The sequence below is a fragment of the Pinus tabuliformis genome, chromosome 5_1, assembly GCF_031772625.1.
Source record: "Pinus tabuliformis cultivar Carrire ecotype Pingquan chromosome 5_1, CPIR1, whole genome shotgun sequence".
Classification (NCBI taxonomy): Eukaryota; Viridiplantae; Streptophyta; class Pinopsida; order Pinales; family Pinaceae; genus Pinus; species Pinus tabuliformis.
This window is the reverse complement of record NC_142305.1, coordinates 112,187,700-112,201,049: the sequence shown is the minus strand read 5'-3', so window position 1 is coordinate 112,201,049 and position 13,350 is coordinate 112,187,700. Positions and strand designations below refer to the sequence as shown.

Genomic DNA, 13,350 nt, shown 5'->3' with positions numbered 1-13,350 from the left:
GACCGCCACCAAAGTTGGAATTTGTCATCTTCTTCTCTTATACGCCATTCCTGGTTTGCCTTTTGTGGAGAGAGGAGCTGCTTATGCGGACTGGGCTCTAGCTCGCCAAGCCATCTTTTTTCTTCAGGCAAGAGCAATGGGTCTTCTTTAAAATACTGCTGTTGGATTGCTTCCAATAGGAAAGATTTAGCTTTTGCTGCAACTTGCAGTGGAGTGTGCCTCATCTCTCTGAAAATCTGCTGATTTCGAGCTAGCCAGAGCTGCTAGCACACATACTTTGGGATAGCTGTCCATATCTTTTTCCAGATTGATTTAGGAGGGATGCACTGAGGATATATACTGTTCCAAGTGACATATAGATCTGCAACAGAGGTTTGTGAAGGCATAGTAATCTGAAAATTATGTAAAATAATACTCCATACCTCTTTTGCAAAATTGCACTCCAAGAAGAGATGCTGGGCTGTTTCAGATTTGCTGCTGCATAGAACACATCTGTGCGGTCCTACTATATTCCTTTTTTCCAGGTTGTCACCAGTTAAGACTTTGATATGGGCCAGGGTCCAGAAAAAGAAGTTCACTTTTGGAAGGGCTAGAGGATCCCAGACATTCTTCCAAAAGGCCGGATTTTGACTGCTATTTCTTGAATCCTGCAAAGCTCTATATCCTGCTGCTGTCGTGTAAACTCTGGTCTGGCCCCATCCCCATTTGTCTTTCATGTTTCTGTTGGTGGGCGCTGCTTCCTCCAGCAAATCTTCAATATAGCATTTTTGTTTTTAGCGATTAATGGTGGGATTGAGTATGGATAACTAAAGAGTGTTCGTTTTTTGTTTGATACAAAATGGAATTCATTTAGAGCAATTTTCTGTCTAAACACTTCATAAGCAAAAAAGTAACGGTGAAATATATTTGGGTAATTTGAAAGGTTCTCTTTCGAAACCATATAGACAGATTAAAGAGAAATTTTGATAAAGGAACCGACTTCCCATACTTTCCTCCTCAGTAAGTCTAAGGATTCTTCTTTGTTCCTTGAAAATCCTTTCTGAGGCTTCTCCAGTGAATTCAACTTTCAAGTAAAAAGAAAAACAATCTATGTACTAAGTGTAAGAATCAGGGAAGCGTCCTGGATAAATTACATTAATCCATCGAAAGACTTCCTTTTCTATATCACTTACATCTTTAACAATAGTGAGGAGTTTGGTAGACACAAAGTAATTAGGGTAATTAAATAAGACCGAATGGACTAGATATGTGCAGTGACGACATGAGTTGAATGGAATAGCAATAGAAAGGTCAACTGTAATAGATCTGACTAGGTATTTTGCTAAATTGATTATTTGCTGATGAAGGTTCATGGTGATAAGCCGAATGACCAAGAAAATAACTTCAAGTCATCAACTATCCCAAAACTGATAGAGAAAAGGGATGTTAAGGTCCGGTAAAGGGGTTTAACAGATTGGTAGGAATAGGGAATTGCAATTATAAATCTGGGTCAGGGTTTTGGAGCAAACTCTTGAGGAATTGAATCCCTGGTCTAATCCCTTATCTGTTATATCGATTCCTGAAGCTAGGATGCCAAGAATTTTAGAAATAACTTCTTCGTTAAGCTCGAGAAAGACCTTACAGTTTGAGGGAGAGACAATGGCTTAAGGTTTAAGTTCAAAGAGCTTGACGAGCATGAGAATAGAATCCAGGTCGAAGTGAACAGGGGGAAACGTAGCAGATAAAACCCCTGATTTCAAGAAATATTGGTCTTCATTGGAGATACTTGAGGGGGAATAATTTATTATAATTTAATTGTCATTTTTTTGTTTTTGTTTGTCAAGTTGTTAAATTTTTCCAAAGATTACATCAAGTTGGACTTGTGGCTTGAGAAACCGCGACCTAGGGGCATCTAAGCCGTCAAAATCACCCTGGGTCGCACCTTGCCTTGGTGACACCAACCCTTAACACGACTGGATTCTTGCCCACAACATTTTGAACCAGTGACCTTCACATCACATAGTGACCTAACAATACACTCCACAACCGTTTATTCTATACTCCACAAGCTAAACTAATTTAATTGTTAATTTATTAATAATAATAATAATAATAATAATTTATTCATCTTTATGAAATTGCATAATGACTTATCATTATTATTAAAATATAATTTATTTATTATTTATAACAACTAGTGTGCCATATATATGAAATATTTATAGATTTTTTAAGTTATTATTTTGCTTTTTTTATATAGAAATGACTAATTAAAAATAATCTTAAATTTTATTTTAAAATTAAAAAGTCATTTCAACTCAAATAATTTATATAAAGGGAAAAAAGTTAACTTTTTAAATAATTATTAAAATATTACTTTATTAAAATTTATATATTTCAATAAAATATTATTTTTTAAAAATTGATATGATATGTAATTTTAGCTTCTTCCGAAGGTGGCAAAACCTATCAAACTCAGGTGTCAAACCAACAGTGAGGACAACCATCTCTGGCTGCTATCCGCGAATGTCGATTTGACTCATCACCGTTATCAAGGAAAACCACGCCACCTGTAATAACCCGTTGGTGGTCCGTAAGGGAGCAGGCTTTCACTCCTGCCAATGCCTCTGGGTCTTGGGCCGTTAAGCTGTTTCCTTACGTCCGAGGAAGACGAGCTCTTAGCCGAGCAGAAGCAGTTTTACGGCATACTATGTAATTTTAGCTTCATAACCAAGCTCCAAATTAATATATGAAACCTTTATTTATGAAAAATAAAATAAATATTTTAATCAATTTCCTAACATAATAATTATTTTTTATTTAACCCACAATTAACCATCATTATACTTTATTTAACTTTAAAAATTAACAATTATTATCGGAAAAACATGTTTTTATGAAAACCATTAACCATCGTACTTGATTTAACTAACAATATTATCATCGCCACAGTTGTTTTGTTTTATGAAAAGCCATTGCAATGTCGAGAGCCTTCGATACAGTCGTTTTTATCAAAACCATTGCAAAATCGAGGGATCGAGTTTTGAAATTGACAAATTAGAAGATTAAAAACTGTATAAAAATTATCAGCAAATCTTTGACACAATGGATTAAGACAAGGAGAAACCGGGGCCTCAGATAAGCTGCGTGACACTTGCGCCTTCCTTCCCGAAACCGACACTCACTCTCGAAATAAAAGCACGCGACACTGATTTCAAACGCGAAGATGTCACATATATATCTCATCTGAGCTCAGAAAATTTATACTCATGGCGCCATTGGCCCTACCTCTGCCGTTACTCTGCCCCTGCTCTTCTCGTCGGCCATTGCAGGTTCACCGCCATTGCACCCATGCAAATCTCCTGCAAAGCCTCAGTACCCACTCCAGATTACCTCGCCTTCCAACAGGTCTCCGTGTACGATGTTTCAGGGGTGAAAATAGCGAAAATTTGGGCGAGACAGACACGTTTTCGAAGTATTCGGGATATGTATTCGAAGTAGGAACGTCAGAGGCCGAGCTGTTGGATAACTATGATCCGAACAAAATCGCTTTAATTTATCGTAACCGACCCCTTCTTCTTTTACGGCGTTTACTGCAAATAGGATCGACATTTGGACGCTGGGCTGGGCTACGCTACATTGACGGTCTACTCGGGCGTTCGGATTCTATGTTCAAGGTACTTTTCAGTGTTTGCAGTTATTTATTTAGTTTTATATCACAATTTGTACACAAGCGTAAAATTTAATGTCAGATTTTGGCCGCTCCGTCGAATTTGACGCGAATCTAACAATATCTTGAAATTTAATGTCAGAATTGGGGTCGCTTTGTCTAACTTTACGTAAATTCGACAATATCTCGATATTTTATGTCAGTATGAGAGCCGCTTCGTCGAATTTGAAGTGAATTCGACGGTATCTTGTAATCCAATGTCAGGCCCCCTTCGTCGAATTTACTTATTCGATGGCATCCTGCAAAGTCAATATTAGAATTAGGGTCGCTCCGTCAAATTTGACTTAATTTGACGATATATTGAAATATAATGTCAGAATTATGGTGCTCCGTCGAATTTGAGGTAATGATAGCAATATCTTGAAATTTAATGTCAGAATTAGGGCCGCCCCGTCGAATTTGACGTAGATTCGACAATATCTTGAAATGCAGTGTCAGAATTAGCTCCTGTCCGTCGAAGTTGACTAAAATTCGACAATATCTGACAGTTGATGTCAGAATTACTTAAATTCGACAATATCTGACAGTTGATGTCAGAATTACTTAAATTCGACAATATCTGGATATATTTTCCTTGCTGCATCAAAATTCGACGGATTTCTACCTTTTACTACATTCGTAGTATTACTTTAACAGGTTGTGGTCATGTAATGCCAGAAATAGGCCACTCCGAAGCAAAACGATTTGCAGTATAGATGGATAAGTGGATGGTGTGAGAACAAAAAATAAAGCTGGAAAACCTGCGGACTAAGTGCCTAATCAAACCTTGGGTAAATGGAGTCAAAGAGGCCGAATGCATGAAAAAGTAAGGCAATAAGGGTTGGCTGCTATGTGTGCCGGAAATCACCCTTACTTGTTGAAATCGATTGCAGAATATTATATGCTTGGAAAGCAAGGTGTGCAATTCTTGATATTACCATGAAGCTGATGCGATATCAAGCTAGCAATCACTAGGTTTATTAGGTGTTAGCTTTATACAACAACAATAACGATAAGTGAGATCAAATCTTCACATTACATTATCCAAATAAAACATGGTTCATTGCAAAGTCTTCATAACAAAATTATCCAGGGTTTCCTAAAATAAAAATCAACATATCAAAACATTACAATCATAAAGCCTCACATAAGCAAGATGCTATACCTCCATTCTGCATTAGCCTCCAAGCATATGATATGTAAACATAGTCCAAGGGGAGAGCTTCTCAATCCCTAAAATCTCAACAACCATTGCAATGGAGAGAAAGCTCCTATTTATGGAGGGAGTCTGTTCTCATATACGATAAACTTATTTGCTTACTAAATTCATGAGAAGTAAAAAAAAATAATATAAAATGGACTCTGGGGTATTTAGAACTAGATCCCTTCTCAATCCATGGTTGACCATGTCAAGCTTTGTGGACATAAACCACTCGAGGAGAACTTGCCCTCATTAAAATTAGGAAAAAGTACAATGTTCATTGCCAACAGAGGGCATACAACTAAAAGTAGGCATGATATTGATAACTAAGTCAACATGCCAAAAGTCCATATATAGTGTGCCCTCTAAGGTGGATGCATGCAAAAATAGAATAAAAGAGCTTCAACCTAAGAGGATGTGCTCAAGGGTCCACTTGGAAAAGGTGAAAAATTGCATTGTCCAAGGTGCACGAGAGATAAAATAATAAAATAATCCTTCTAGGAGAATGCTCCATAGCCACCATGCAAAAATAACAAGTATTCCACAAGATGCAAGCAACCAATGCCAATGCACATGCGTGAATTCTAAAGCAACCAACTCCATGTATGAATGTGAAAGGTGCCAACTAGATGGAGAGCTCCACATGAAATGGAGTGGTCAACACCAAAAACAGTATGTAGACTATCTCCAAAATTGTGTCATCCTAGGTAATGCTCCAAAAATAGAAAGAAGACCAAGCAAGAGCATGCAATGTGCCAAGTGTGGCCCTCCACAAATATACCACACACCTCTTGATAAAACTACTCCATAACCACCTCCAATAAAATAATATATGAACCAAGTTAAAGGGGTGAGCACACTCTCTAAGAGAAGTCAAAATATGCCAAATGTAGCTGAAATATCCATGCAATAATGATGAGAGAGCACCTAGGAGAGGTTTGACCTAGAAAATTGTGCCTCGTAACTACCTCAACACATAATCAATAAAATAATTACTTTAGGAAGAAGTGCCAAAGTGATTAACCTCCATCAAAACATGTTCCAAACCATGTATTGTTTTTCAAATACCATCAATTGATTTCTCCAAACCATGTTCCAACCTCTCCAACAATAAAAGAAACCATGCAAGACTTAGTAATTGTGGTAATTGTGCCCAAGAGTGAAGTGCTGCATCAAAACCCTAAATCTCCAATCAATAAAATATTTATCATACGCAGTGCACTTTAGGATGAAGTGCCAAAGTGATTAGCCTCCATCAAAACATGTTCCAAACCATGTATTGTTTTTCAAATACCATCTATTGATTTCTCCAAACCATGTTCCAACCTCTCCAACAATAAAATAAACCATGCAAGACTTAGTAATTGTGGTAATTGTGCCCAAGAGTGAAGCGTTGCATCAAAACCCTAAATCTCCTCCAATTTAACCCCTCTAAGTTAAAGACAAAAATCCACCTAGAAAAGCTTACAAAATGCACCCTCAAAAGGTGCATGAGAGATAAAACAATAAAATAATCCTCCTAGGAGAATGGTTCATAACAACCATCCAAAATAGAAAGTAGTCCATGTTACCCATAGAAGTGGGTAACCTCTAGGAGAAAATTTCCTCATAGCAACATTATCTCCTTACAATTCAAGGGTCCACCTAGAAAAGCTCACAAAATGCACCCTCAAAAGGTGCATGAGAGATAAAACAATAAAATAATCCTCCTAGGGGAATGGTTCATAACAACCATCCAAAATAGAAAGTAGTCCATGTTACCCATAGAAGTGGGTAACCTCTAGGAGAAAATTTTCTCTTATTTGTTTCGCTTGCCAACCAACAACCATATGATGATCCACATATAGCTAGCCTCAAAGCCCTTCCATCCATGCTCTGATTAGTGCTTTATTTCATCTAGTCTACTCATTCGATGAAGGTGGGTCATCTATTTTAAGGTACATTAACCAATTTGGTAATGAAGTGCTTTCATTTAATGTTTAAGGACATTCTATTATGAATCACAGGTTGAACTGGATGATAGATGGCTTGTGATTGTATTCTTGTTACCATCCTTCACCTTGGTGGTTATCTCTTGTCCCTTGTCTAGTGTGACCTTTCTTGAGGCCTTTATTTCCATTGTCTAGGTTTATATTTTAGCCCCTGTAATGTATAATGAATTTGTAAGACACGTTCTTCATGTCATTTTCATCGATTAGCCCTTGAAAGAATTATTATTAGACATGTTCTTCATGTTGGATTTCGAAATTTGAATTTTGAATTTTTGGCTCCAAAGTAGTCAAGTTGGCCATAGTGAAGAGACACACCCATTTGCAAAGGAAAAAAACTATATAAAGAACATTTGACCTCCCCCACAAGACACCATTTGACCTCACACAACACAAGACAGTTTATGGGCTTCCAAGCGAAGGAAAAGAAGGTTGAAGAAGGACAAATTCATCTCTAGCATGTATCTGTCTCTCTCTTGAACTTACACGTATGAATTTCTGGGAAGTTTCTGGGCAACATATTTTGGGTAAGCTGAAATTATGGGTAGACCGAGTTTCTGGGCATATTCTGGGAGGCCAAAATTGGACCTTGGCAGATCAGAGAGGTCTGAAATAAAAGAGCAGAAATTTGACTTGACTTAACGTGACTAGAGGGCTGCTTGACTAGGTTTGACCATCACTGCTTGGGTTGTTTGCATAGTTGAATAACAACATTAGATGTATCTCTTGTTGAACTGAAGAATTTCTCTAAGGAAAAGGTTGCTAGATTTCCCCCCCAAGTGGGTTTTCCCAGGGTAAATCTTGTGTTCTCTTTGTGAATTGTGTTCTCTATTGTCCTTATGCTTTTATGGTTGAATTTCTGAAGTGTAATTGCTTAATGATAAATTGGAATTGTTAAAAGAAGATCTACATGTTAGAAGTAATTATTGGTATTTTAGAAATTTGTGCTTGTATCTGTTGCACTCGAAAAGTCAACATGGTATTAGGGCTTTGGTGATGGAAAGGACTCTGAGATCACTCTTGAAGAAGCTTTGGTAAAAGATACTCTTGAAGAATACCTAGATCATGGGTTCCTCTCTGAAGTTTGAAAACAAACTAGAAGGAGCTACAAATTTCAGGGCTTGGAAGACAAGGATTGATGTTATTCTTGCAAAGAATGATCTCTTGGGTATTGTAAGAGGCAAGGTCCCTAAACCCCAAGATAATGAAGGAAAAAGAAATTATGAGAAGGATGACATCACAACTATGAGCATCATTGTGGAATCTATCAAAGATCACTTGATTCCTTATGTTTCAAGTCTTCAATCTTCAAAGTAGATGTACTATGCCCTAAATGGATTATACACTATCAACAACATTGGTTAAGCAATGAGTTTGAAGAATGAGCTTCATGATGTTAAGATGACAAGAAATGATATTGTTACCACAATCTAGCAGGCTTTAGAGAGGGAAACCCTACAAGACAAGAGCTAGACAAAGTGCTAACAATGGTGTTTTGGAGAATTTGGTATCTATGGATAAATACTAATTCCTTAGATAAGTTTCCATATCTAGAACAATAGTTTAAAGCACTTTAGCCTTTTCCTATAAGCAATAGATAAGACAAAGAAGATGAGAAGACCTACTTGTAGTTCCGCTTTCCTCTTGTCTCCCTTGTATCGATCCTGTTGCTCCTTCCTGTACTTAACACACTTGAGAACTACTTGTAAACACAAACAGAAGACAAAGAACCGATCAAAGCAAAAGATCTATTGAATACAAGTGAATGGAATCAGGTACATTCACACACATATAAGCATCATATATCAATACAAACATATGGGAAAAAGGTTCAAATACTTTATTGAATAGAAGAAGGAATTACAACCATCATGTCTGATTCAAAGTCATTCCTCTAGCTTGGATCCCATCCACATCACATCAAAAGCATGACAAACTTGTAGCATAACAATACTTGTCTCAAAGCCAATTCTCATAGCAACATTATCTCCTTACAATTCAACATATTCTAGCCCTTGATCACTTAGATGAGTGTTCAATTTATAGGAAGATGAAGGAGGTTATGTCATAAATGGGGGTATTGAATGGCCTTCCATACTTAGAATTAGTTCCATGGAGGAAGGGATGAGAGGATAGGATGCATCTTAACTCATTCCTCATCCATTTTCGAGCTCATAGGAGTTGATAAGTGAGGGAAACTTCTAGATGACTCCAAGAGATAAGAATATTCCCCAAACCCTATGTGAATTTCGCTCAATCTCGCCCAGCGCAGGTGAAAGAGGGCCTAAGTGCTCTGCAGAGCACCTTGGCATGGACTCAACTGCTCTGCAACGCACCCTTACATGGACCTACCTGTGCTGGTCCCTTTAGAAGTCATTTCAGGATGTCTTTAAGTCATGAAACTGTCTGGGAAGGAGGCATTCAAAAGGGTGACTTGTTTATGGCATGTAGCAACTGAAATTAGGGTTTGATGAGCCCTAAAACACTGATCTGGATGATGGGAGTGATGTGCCCAAATGGATTTGTAACAACTGCCCCCTAAAGCATGAAGTCGAAAAATGTAAATGTCGAATGAAATGCTTTACGATGTGATGAGGAGGTTTCGAAGTGGAAGGTGACCTGTATCAATTACAATACAAATATCATGATTTTTTGATTTTTTCATGAATTGCTGAGGGAAAGCATACCGATGCTTAGCATATAAACTTTTGTTACATGTACACAGACAGTCGTCTACAGATATAGACCCATGATCGAAATGACCATCAATGTAAAGCCATTGTACATATGATTTAGTACTCCTGAAATCGCAGCCTGGATGGATGAAACTAGATCTGGGGTCTTCTATCTCGTTCAATCGTTCGCTCAAGTATGAGTCTAACCATGTGAATATGTGATCTGAAGTCGAACATGGGAAGACATCGTCTGATTACCAGCCAATGATGTAAGCTATTAACAGACACGAGAGAAATCATCGATAATGATAATGATCCTCAAGGTACTGCAGTACATTTTGCATGGTGTGAATGGATGATTTGATGTCGAACACCACACAAAGTCTTTTGGACGAAGGCCATTGATGTAAACCTATCGCCGGAAGCGAGAAACCTGCCACTGATGTATGCAAGCCTCAAGGCACTGGAAGGGTGTTTCTAAGTCAACTTCTTGGATAATGTGCTGATGTCGACAAGAAGCGACTCGTCGCAGGAGGGCCTTGATGTATCTGACATCAACAACACAAAATGAGTGTAGTGATTTTGGAGACGAAATTTGACTGACGACACAAAGTTCAGGAATAACGGTCATGAAAATGAAGGTTTATGGTATTGCAAAGGATGAATTTTGACTGAATGACTTCTCTTGAACATATTGGCGACACTGAATGAATTGGTAGCATTTACCCAAAACCAAAGTAATGGATGGTGTGATAGACCATAGGTATGATAACCATCAAGCAGATAACCCAACCCAAATGGTTTGAATGAATTGGCAACATTGACCCAAAACCAAAAGTGATGGATGGTGTGATAGACCATAGGTAAAAGTCCAACCCAAATAGTCACGGAGATGAAGTGAAAGTGTCATGTTCAAGAGCGACCTGCTACCATAAAGTGGTTTACCCATTTTTCCCATTTTCCCCAGTCATTGATGACCAGTACCTCTTTATTTTTAATCAAGCTTGAGGAGGATAACATATGCTTGCTGTATAATTCGACCCTTCAGGTGAATCCATCGCTATGTGATGTTTTAACGAGTCTAGCGAAGGTGAAACTCAGTCTTGTCTAGATGGACAAATTTGTCACGATTTGATGTTTTAACGAGTTTAACGATAAAGATAACTTGGTCCTTTTCATGTTTAGAGAGTTCGAAAAGGGACAAAAAGAAAACTCCACAAGTTCTTTTTCGTAGATTTGTCTCTCAAGCCCAAAAAAGCATAAAACAATACGAGAGAGAACCTATTGATCATGTTCGATCAATGTATTCCTTTTTCGTAATTAATCTATCTCAGCCCGAAAAAGGGTTAAACTTATATTGAGAAGATGTCATTTCCAATTCGTTAACGCGCCGGAAAGGACAAGCGCTCGACAATCTTTTCATATTTCGAGAGTCTGAAAAGAGCTTAAAGAGGACTCCACTTTGAGGAACGAGTGGTGTCTAGGATAGCAACTGGTTCTGGTGATGTTGGAACTTCTCAAAACATGTTGATTTATGTGAAGAGGCTGGCTAATAAGACCACTCATTGTAACTATTTCTCAAAAAGGGTAAAACAACCAAGTGAAAGCGTATGATCGACCAAGTAACTAGTGGTGATGGAAGGAGAAAAACCAAGGCTCATATGATGGAAGACGCTGATAGAATGGCAATCACGAGGGTTAAAATGGAGATGGGTTCATTTTTACACAAGCTTGAACCATAGGGAACTATGCTTGGATTCAGTTTCATGTTTACACAAGCTTGAAACGAAAAACTATGCTTGGATTCAGTTTCATTTTTACACAAGCTTGAAACGAAGAACTATGCTTGGATTCAGTTTCATGTTTACACAAGCTTGAAACGAAAGACTATGCTTGGATTCAGTTTCATTTTTACACAAGCCTGAAACGAAAAACTATGCTTGGATTCAGTTTCCATGCCCCCAGCGTGATGAAAGGGAGAGTCTCCTGTAACCAGATGGAAGTCGTTGCGGTGAAGCAAGACGGTTATCCAACACCTTTTTAGCTTCGTCCAGATAGGGACAAAGGTGAATGGGGTGATTCCCTTCACATAACCTACAGGGAAACTTAACTTTACCATTAGGTGCATGCCCCCCAAGCTTCATTACATTCACCTAAGTAGACTCCTTGCGGCTATCAGGTGGATGGAATGAAGGTTCATATACGATATCAAGTGAAAGACTCTATTGGGATTTTACGAGATCTACTCAAAGACTTGACTTGGAACTTTGCTCTAGGGGACCTTGTTTCATTTTTTAATGAGCTTGACACAAGACAAGGAACTCTGCTCAGATTCCTTGTTTCATTTTTTAACGAGCTTGACACAAGACAAGGAACTATGCTCATACCCTTTGTTTCATTTTTTAACGAGGTTGACATAGGACTAGGAACTATCGTCATATCCTTGGTTTCATTTTTTAATGACGTTGACACAAGACAAGGAACTATCCTCATGGGAGCTGTTTCATTTTTTAATGAGGTTGACACAGTAAAAGAACTATCCTCAATTTCCTCGATCACGACCCATAAGAGGTCATGACATCCAAGAGGTTCTCATTAGATGGGAGAACAATGCTCTGGAAGGGATCCATTGCAAGGAATCCATTAGAGAGATTTGGTTCCAGTGCCCCCAGTACATAATGTACAACATCACTGAATTGATCGTCAGTTGATGTAGGCATGGAACGGGTTGCCTCATAACTAACCCGTGGCGAGGATGATACCATTGGTACAAAAAGACCACTTAGGGAAGATGGTTGACTGGAAGCCATATTTGGACTGGGAAATGAAAGCTGGTCAACGGTGACAATTCTGCCTTCATGCGGGAATCAAATCACTTGAAAGAGTGTTGAAACAATAGCTCCCATGTCATAAACATAGTCGCGCCCAAGAAGTAAATTGTAATCTAAAGGGCCTGGGACTACCATCACATTGAAATAAACAAATTTTCCTCCCAAAGTAATAGGTAACTGAGGGAGGATTCCTAATGGTTGACTGGTTCCTCTGTTAAAAGCCAACAAATTCTGGGTAACTGGCACAAGCAGCGGTGAACCGAGCGCTTGCCAAGCAGTGGAGGAAAGGATACTCACAAATGCACCTTCATCTATAATAGTGCCAGATACAATCATATTACAAACCTATACTATGATCTGGAAAGGCACATAAGAAGGAAGACAGAATCCTGCTAGTCGATTCCAATCAAAGGAAGTGACTAGACTACTTGGAGGGGGTATCGTAAGAACGGGAGAATTATCCCCTTGAGTTACGAGAACGAGAGGATTTTCCTCCTGTCTTGATGGAACAGGAGGGTTGCCTCCAAGCTCATTGGAATCTGAAGAAACGAAAAGAACCTGAGTGGTATCATATTCACTCTCTTTGGGAAAGGTACGATTAACTGAAGGTGAAATCGGGTCAACTGTTACCTCGACCTGTTGATTTGGGTCGGGTATAGACTCATACTATTCACTTTTAGAGAGAGTGGGTTTGACTGACAGATGATTTAAGTCGGTCAATTCATCAACTAGTGAAGGATTAAGGGAGAGTCTCCTATAACCAGATGGAAGTCGCTGCAGAGAAGCAGGACAGTTATCCAACACTTTTTTGGCTTCATCCAGATAGGGACAAAGGTGAATGGGGTGATTCCCTTCACATAACCTACAGGGAAACTTAACTCTACCCTTCTTTCCATGAACTTTACTACCACTAGTTGATGGTGTGTCACCAGCATGATCTCCAGAAGTTGATGACACAGGATGATGT

At 38.5% G+C, this 13,350-nt stretch overlaps 1 protein-coding gene across 4 annotated transcripts in view; it reads left to right on the top strand.

Moving 5' to 3' along the window:
- The first annotated feature begins 3,023 nt into the window (after window positions 1–3,023).
- Window positions 3,024–13,350, top strand: part of LOC149163676 (Protein kinase superfamily protein) — a 413,635-nt gene continuing 403,308 nt past the window's right edge. The window contains exon 1 of one of the 4 annotated variants that reach the window (XM_089431807.1): window positions 3,024–3,656. In XM_089431807.1, the coding sequence (XP_089287933.1) occupies window positions 3,249–3,656 (408 nt within the window). In that variant the 5' untranslated portion in view covers window positions 3,024–3,248. The remainder of the gene's footprint in view (window positions 3,657–13,350) is intronic. The other 3 variants (XM_089431806.1, XM_089431805.1, XM_089431808.1) reach the window with 3 other exon arrangements.